The sequence below is a fragment of the Engraulis encrasicolus genome, unplaced genomic scaffold (genome assembly GCF_034702125.1).
Source record: "Engraulis encrasicolus isolate BLACKSEA-1 unplaced genomic scaffold, IST_EnEncr_1.0 scaffold_25_np1212, whole genome shotgun sequence".
In the NCBI taxonomy this organism is placed as follows: Eukaryota; Metazoa; Chordata; class Actinopteri; order Clupeiformes; family Engraulidae; genus Engraulis; species Engraulis encrasicolus.
Genome location: NW_026945544.1, coordinates 2,202,265 through 2,210,975, shown reverse-complemented (window position 1 = coordinate 2,210,975; position 8,711 = coordinate 2,202,265). Strand labels below are relative to the sequence as shown.

The window sequence follows — 8,711 nt, the reverse complement described above, 5'->3', positions numbered from 1 at the left end:
TCCAGAAATTATTCAACCAACAATTTTACCTATACAATAACAACTAAACAATAACGAGCCAACTAGGAATGCCACGATTATTTGGCAACGCTGCGCGCACAGTAGCTGTTGTGGGTTGTAGCCTATAATCTCTGGTGATATGTTGGATGAAATTAGCTGTGTTTCACTCAGGCACTCCAGCCCATGCCAAACGGCGCCATTCTCAGTAATACAGGTAGGCACAACGCACTAATCCTCGAGGGGTTGAGCGATGTGATAAGATCTATTTTACGATCGCGGTAGAAAATCAACATGTCAAAGGCTTACAATGTTTTACGCTATCTGTCTCTGCGCCTTTACCTGTGTCGAACAAGCCGAACAAGGCACCAATAGGCTACGCATGTTTTATTTAGCCTATTGTTGATTTAGAACCAGTCGTGATTATAGGCCTATGGAACCTCCATGGTCCAGGCGCGCTTTGCGCCTCGACCAAGTGGACAGTTTCGGTCAGGTGGTGCCTGATGTTTTTCAACTGAACCATATAGCCTAGTGCTGTGTGGCTGGCATATACCCGTGGTAACCTGTCATTACCTGCTCCTTCAGTGAAACACAGGACATGCGGGACACTCCTTCTGGACTGGGAGCCCTCTCTTTCCTCTCTCCATTTCATTCAGATGCATAGCTTTGGAGGAAGTTGTGATAGAGAGAGAGAGAGAGAGAGAGAGAGAGAGAGAGAGAGAGAGAGAGAGAGAAGAGAGAGAGAGAGACTCAGCAGTGTGCAATATGAACTTGTCCTCCACTACTTAGAGCTGAGAGTGTGCAGGAGTGTATTTGACATAGCCCGATAGGCTACATGAGAAGCTGGCGAGCGGCAGAATACACGGAAGGTAGTGATCCTTCAAACCTTGTTACAAACCCACTGTGGCAGCCCCGGCCCAGCCCCTATCTCACTGTGTGTTATAGGAGACACAGCACACATACTTGTGTGTGTGTGTGTGTGTGTGTGTGTGTGTGTGTGTGTGTGTGTGTGTGTGTGTGTGTGTGTGTGTGTGTGTGTGTGTGTGAGAGAGAGAGAGAGAGAGAGAGAGAGAGAGAGTCAGTGTGAGTGTCAGTGTGTGTGTGTGTGTGTGAGAGAGAGAGAGAGAGAGAGAGAGAGAGAGAGAGAGAGAGAGGGAGAGAGAGAGAGAGAGAGAGAGAGAGTGAGTCAGTGTGAGTGTGTGTGAGAGAGAGAGAGCCAGAGTGTGTGTGTGTGTGTGTGTGTGTGTATCACGTGGCATGGATTCCCCAGGAATATTCTGCTGCGGCAGTGCCGACCATACTAATGCATCTAGCCCATGAGACAGCTTTCAAAGGGATTACCAGCCCAAGCCATTAAATGAAAAATAAGAAAGATGATGAGGGACTGGAGGTTTGCTGAGATGGGGAGATGGATGGAGGATGGAAGAGCAGGAGCAGGAGCTGGAGCTGGCGTGGCAGCTAGGCAGACAGGCAGGCAGGCGGGCGGGCAGGCAGGCCGGGGGTGGGTGTCAGGCAGCCCCCAACCACACTGACTTCAGGCAGTGCCCCTGCGTGCCACGCTTGCTCTGCACGTCGCTGAAGCCCTGAGACGCCGAGGACAGGGGGGGGTTGGGGAGGGGAGACAGTCAGTCAGGGATTTCTTTATCTGGCTTTATAATTGGGTCTTAGTGGAGCCAGGGAGGCAGCCATGGCACTGCAGTGACCCGGAGGAGAGGAGCGGAGAGGAGAGGAGAGGAGAGGGGCGGCCAAACATGCCAGCTGACACGGTCATGCTGTACTTGCAACATGGACATATTCTCTCTCGCGCTCTCTTTCGACCCGCCCGCCTGCCCGCCCGCCCCGGCCTTCCGTCTTTTTGCAACCACACATAATTCTGTGGGCTGGGCAGTTTCTCTCTCTCGTTCCCTCTCTCTCTCTATCTCTTTCGCCTTCTCCCCCTCTATGTGTAAATATATATATTAGCTTGTGGCCGCCCAATACACATAAATCCTAGCAATAAAAATAAGATCCTCTAATTGTGCTCGGATTAGGCTGAGACTGGTAAACTTGAGGACTGGGCTGCCTTGGCTGAGAATCTGGCAATTCAGCGCTGTCCTGACACATTCTGCCTGCCTGCCTCGTGTGTGTGTGTGTGTGTGTGTGTGTGTGTGTGTGTGTGTGTGTGTGTGTGTGTGTGTGTGTGTGTGTGTGTGTGTGTGTGTGTGTGATGCGTCACAGGCAATATTGTGAAACGTCGACCTGAGGGAGGCAGGGCCTTGCTGGCGAGGAGAGGAGAGGCCTGTCCTTAACGCCAACAGTAGGCCCTGATACGGGGCGGGAAACCTGTTGGCTCTCTATTACGCACACACGCACACACACACGCACACACACTCTCTCTCTCTCTCTCTCTCTCTCTCTCTCTCTCTCTCTCTCTTTTTCATACTCCCTTTTTCGTGCAGGAAATTATGTGTAAGACTGAGGGCTCCTTTGCATGTGTAGATTCGATAAGTTGTTGTCGTGAGCCTGAGAGCTGCCCACCTAGCTGCCTGCCTGCTGACTTGCCTGCCTGAGTACGTGCTGGTCTGCCTGCCCGCCTTCCTGCCTGCCTACCCCCCTACCTGCCTGCCTGCCTATCCTATACCTGCCTGCCCGCCTTCCTGCCTGCCTGCCCGCCTACCTACCCTATACCTGCCTACCCTATACTTGCCTACCTGCCTGCCTGCCTACCCTATACCTGCCTACCCTATACCTGCCTACCCTATGCCTGCCTGCCTGCCTACCCTCCTACTTGCCTGCATATCTGCCTGCCTGCATATCTGCCTGCCTGCCTGCATATCTGCCTGCCTACCTGTTTGACTGCCCAGAGATGGCCCGATATGAAAACACTACCAGCCAGAAGCTCAAGGCAGAGGAAGACCCCATTGAAGTGAAGGGAAAGGAAGAGAAGAGAAGAGAAGAGAAGAGAAGAGAAGAGAAGAGAAGAGAAGAGCTTTTATTTCCCCCTGTTTCTTCCTGCTTTTCTCTCCAGCACAGGCAGGGTGAAGCTAATATTGACATCTGTGGTGATGTTGGTCAGATGAAACAATCGAGAGGCTGGCTGATGGGCATATTTTTGGAGACAACTCTTCCTATGATGTCACCATTTTGGGCAGGGCGAGAAAGAAAAGCAGTTTCGTTGTCAGTTCACAGGCGCATTACAGTCTGTGATTAGAACTTACATAAAGTTGCTCGAGAACAAAAGTAAAAAAAAATATTTTTTTATTTAATTGACTATTCAACCTGGATTACCACTTTACCTGATGTGGAGTGTATGTGGAGAAATAAAAATGCACGTTTGGCATGGAAACAATATATCACCTGTCATAAAAAGCTCTAAATATCACTTTAGCTGAGAATTTAGTTGTCTATGAAACACGCGTCTAGAAATGATGAAATAAATAACACTATGCTAAAATAGATCAAATATAAATAATATAAAAGATATGCTGGTAAAACCAATACAATCTAAAGGTAAATATTATGTAGATTTAGATGAATTAGGCTGTTTGACAAAGTGGAACAGATCAGGAGAAATGTATAAATGGTAGACCACACCGATTACACAGGCCTAATATAACACCATGTAATAGATTATAAAATCAAACATGATTAAATATATTGTAAACCGGTAAATATTAAACATAAACAAAATACACACAATTACAGACCTGCGCACATCACCAGTGTAACACGTGCCACTTTCAGAGCAGAAGACTAATTGGTAAGGGAGTGAGTGGAGAGAATATTTCCCTGTGTCTTAATGACTAGCTACTGTAACTAAGGCGCTCTTGGCAAGCCAAACGATGCCACATCCAACAGCTGCAATGGTGCACACACAGACAAAAAGGCAGCAGTTCTGAATAGCTGCTGCTGGGGGAAGGAAAGCAGGTTCTAACGGACTCATTTAATTTAAAGTTTAATATTTACTCAGCTACCCACATCAAAGGGAGGAATAGTTTCTTTCAATTCCCATTGTCCACTTTGTCTTTAATGTACAAACAAAAACACACTTTGTTGTCTGCGCTAAACAAAAGTACTGAAGAGGGTGGGAAAGCATTCTCTAAATGTTAGACACCCCTCCGTGGAAACCCTGCGCACACTGATAGGGTGGAAAATATCTTAAAACTATCTTTAAAAAACACAAATGAATAACATTATAAATATTGCTGTTGCCACAAAGTGAACAACAAACAAACAAACAAATAAACAAGAGAAACATAATTAATCAAGCCAAACTTTTGATTATTTATCTCCTTGTTTTTATGTAGAACTACGCCTGTTCAATAGAAACTTTCAATAGAACAAGTCACTAAGGAATTTTTGTACCTAAACACAAGTCTTGGATATGCTTGGTCAGTTTAATAAAATGCAAAAAAATAGTGGGCCTAATTAACTGTTTTTTTTATTTCCTTCCATTTTCTCTAGTCTAGTAGCCTATATTACACACATTGGATAAGACAGTGCCATTACATTTTTTGACAGCAACGTGAATGTGTGTACTGTTCTGTATATAGTGTGATGAAGCGGTTTGCACACTGTGTATTATTATAACTCCAAAAATACTTTATTTCATTTTAACATACAGCAACGTTTCGATCCAACAGAGGGATCTTCCTCAGGCTTCCTTTTGTCTGGCACCTGGACAACTACTTGTGGATGTGCGGGCACCCTACTTCTAAAGACTACTGCACTGTGTATGTAATGCATGCACATTATGTGTTCATGAGTGAAGGGTTGGATTTGTGCAATGTGTAATAAAAGTGTGCCCTGCTGGACACCTTGATATCCTTGGAGATCAATAGAATATCTCAACCCTACTGCTCTGGCCTCCAGTGCATGTGTCTGCCCTGTGCAGTGTTGCCAGATGTAGGATAATTATTATATTTGTACCATAAATTTGTCAACTTTGACCTCAGTACGATAAAAAAAAAACATGATGTACGATAACTTCAGCGTTGTCATTCAGTTCATTTTGATGCCTTGAAACAACAATTTCCTCCCAAAAAGCCAGCGAAAACGTTAATTTTGAGGTTTTGGTACGATAATTCAGCATTTTCCATCTGGTAACACTGGCCCTGTGTCACCTATTGAGGCCGGTGGCTTCAAGAGGACAGCCTGTCTTCCCACACACACAGGCGGCCCCATCAGTCTCAGCTTTCAGTCCCCAAACCACAGTGGTCACCACAAGCAGACGTCACCAGGAAACAAGCACTCGCCCGTCCAATCAGATCGCCAGCGTGCCAGCGGTGATGAGTGCAGGTAGCAAAAGGGCTGGTATTCATGTTATGTCGCCCGGTGAACCAACAGCTGTGGCAGCATCAATAATGAAAGAGTTTAATGGACTGGACGACCCGTCCGTATAGCACGAAAGGATGAAATAAAGCCAAAAACAATGACGGCGTGCTTTTGAGTTTCAGTGGCATTAATTAAATTGCTTGGTTGGATTCAAGTGGTATTAGTGCCACAGAGCTGTTTGTTTTGCACAGTGTATACAACGCCGGCATCACATCATCACACTCGGGTTAGGTTGACGGCGGCGGTTAGCTTGATGGACGCTGTTAAAAGATGCGTCACGTATTAAGTATAATAGTTGGCTCTGACTATGATGTGTGGTTGATCTACGCCTAAGATATAGTGTATAATGTCAAGCGTTTCTTATTTAAAAATGAACCAGTTTTTAAGCCGGCAGTTGGTGAATTAGATGAAGTGGCCTGTACTCTAACAGTAAGTGTATCCAGTGGGGTGAGATCATCACATCCTCCCCTTGTGAAATTTCTAGAGGGCTTGTGCTTTAAATATTTATTTTTTTATTATCATGACAGTGCTGCCTGTAACATGATGAAGTTGGTATCACCTACGACCAGAGTGCCAAACACAATACGCAGGGCCAGGGTAATCTCCCCAGCCCAATAAGCAGTCCCTCACTCCCTTACACACACACACACACACACGCACACACACACACACACACACACACACACACACACACACACACACACACACACACACACACAAACACACACGCACGCAGATAACGTACTCTCTCCCACACATGTACGCACACACACACAGATAACACACACACACACGCACGCGTGCGCGCGCACACACACACACACGCACACACACAGATAACATACTCTCTCCCACACATGTACGCACACACACACACACACACACACACACACACACACACACACACACACACACACACACACACACTTGCAGTGGGTCAATGGGTAATTATAGTCCATCATAGCAGATCAATGGAGCTCCTAGGAGCGGTGAGCGCAGAGCCCTGATGCTCAACTGTCTGAAATGTGTCATTTCTTTAATGTCCCTGAATGCCTTTTCACTGGCAGCTGCTGAGGGAGCCAAAATCATATCAACCAATATTCCCTCCCTCTCTCTCTCTCCTTCCCAGCCTCTCTCTCTCTCTCTCTCTGTTTCTAAGTCTCCTTTTCTCTCCCTCTTTCTCTCTCTCTCCCTCCGACAAAAAAATGGTGCTGCCAAAAACCCAAAACAAAACAAACAAAAAAACGCAAAAAAGGGGGAAACTGATACAAAAAAAAATCAGACAGAATGGCAGCCTTCCTGATCTTCTGTCCATTTCCAGCATCACTTCTTGTTGTAAATGTTTTATGGAAATCCTCTTAGAATGCAAAGTAAATAGATTACGATACTGTAGGGGATTACGGCGGGGCTGGCTGCTGTCAGATTAATCCGGAGTACGGAGCGTCAACAGCTCTGACATGACGGTAGCTGTGGCGGGCGCTAGCCAGGGCCTGGACTGGGGTCAAAAAAAACAAACGGCCCGGGCGTTTTTGGCCTGGACCAGCCCCCTCACATACACATACACATTCCGTTTTCATACTTTATCCGGATTGGCACAGAACACTGTCTGCCTTTCAGGTGGACCAATGGGCTGCCTCCTCTAAATTATGGGCTAGTCCCCTGGGGGGGGGTCTCTCTGAGGTCTCTGAGGACTGTCAGTGAGCCAACCGGGAAAACGCCCTGTATGCCAGATCGCTAGTGCAGCCCTGGCGGTTAGCAGTGGCGGCACACGACTCCGCAAAGAAAATGGCTGCACTCTCCTTTAAAGGGGAGCGAAGGAGCGAGCGAGCGAGGGAGCGAGCGAGGGAGCGAGCGAGCGAGCGAGGGAGCGAGGGAGGGAGCGCTAGCTGGCTGGCGTTGGCTCTGATTCTGATTCTGGCTCTGGTTCCTGCTCCAGCTTCAGCTTTGACTCTGACTGACGCTGACGACTGGCTCTCTTCTCATGAATAACTGCTGTCTGTAATCTCTCTCTCACACACACACAACAAAAACCTCACTATCAAAAAAGGGTGAAAAAAATACGATTTGATTTGATTTATTTTTAAATAGACATGCACAAATGTTCGGTGTCTCTCTCTCTTTCTCTCAATCTCTCTCTTTCTCACACACACACACACATACACACACACACACACACACACACACACACACACACACACACACACACACACACACACACACACACACACACACACACACACACACACACACACACACACACACACACACACACAATGATACAAGTCATGCTACATTTCCTTTTCAGCACACCGGTCAAGGGATGAGTTTTTGACACCTTGCAAATCGCATCGTCTGACAGCTCTTGTTAGTTTCTTATTTATTTATCGTACAATAACTGACAAAATATGTTAAGGGTGCAATCACAGACAATAGAGTAAGCAGTCCTACACATGTACGGTACAAAGCCAACACAAGAATCACACAGGTACGCTTTATAAGACGGCATAGCAAAATATAGATTTATTATTTTATACATGCGTAGTTGTCAAGAGGTCACCACATACAAGTATAAAAGCACAATATGTTTCCCTTTTTCAGCACACAGATTCAGTTTCCATATTATTTATAAACAGTGTTTGCAATACATGATCCTATTAGATACACAGTCTTCATCTGTCTCTCCCTTTGTCAATAGAGCGCCTTGAGAACCCACTCCATGCTTGTGTCTGATGCCTCAGCGTGTGTTAACATGTAGACAGGGAAAGTTTGCACTCATACTAATCCAAAGTGAATAACCTTGAGTGTCCCAGTGTCCTCCGTATCCTGTGAAGAGAGAGATACAGCTTTATTTACTTTACGACACACACACACGCACGCACGCACGTACGCACACACACAGTCACATTCTCACACACGCACGCACACGCGCACTCTCTCTCTCTCTCTCTCTCTCTCTCTCTCTCTCGCTCGCTCGCTCTCTCTCTCTCTCTCTCTCTCTCTCTCTCTCTTTCACACACACACACACACACACACACACACACACACACACACACACACACACACACCCACACACACACACACACACACACACACACACACACACACACACACACACACACACAGTTTAAATGACATGTTTAAACAACATGACAGTACTCAACAGCGGGCTTACCTGATCATTTTGGTCAACAAGATTAATTTCTGTGACAAGAAAATAAAGAAAAAACAATTTAGTTGTCAGCAACAAAAATATTTCCTCTTTTGTTAATGACGATTAAATATAGGAAGTGATGCTTGTCAAAAGTATTACAGCTTAGATTTGTCAACAGGGGGGTATTTTTATTATTATATTAAAATCAAGAGATTTTTGTTCAATTCGTAACATTCTGGATATGGTATTT

At 45.9% G+C, this 8,711-nt stretch overlaps 1 protein-coding gene across 1 annotated transcript in view; it reads right to left on the bottom strand.

The window, feature by feature from the left end:
* Positions 1-7,809: 7,809 nt before the first annotated feature.
* Positions 7,810-8,711, bottom strand: part of wdpcp (WD repeat containing planar cell polarity effector) — a 143,269-nt gene continuing 142,367 nt past the window's right edge. The window contains exons 18-19 of the mRNA XM_063192841.1: positions 8,483-8,511; positions 7,810-8,133 (exon numbers count right to left, since the gene is read on the bottom strand). Coding sequence (XP_063048911.1) covers positions 8,083-8,133; positions 8,483-8,511 — 80 coding nt within the window. The 3' untranslated portion in view covers positions 7,810-8,082. The remainder of the gene's footprint in view (positions 8,134-8,482; positions 8,512-8,711) is intronic.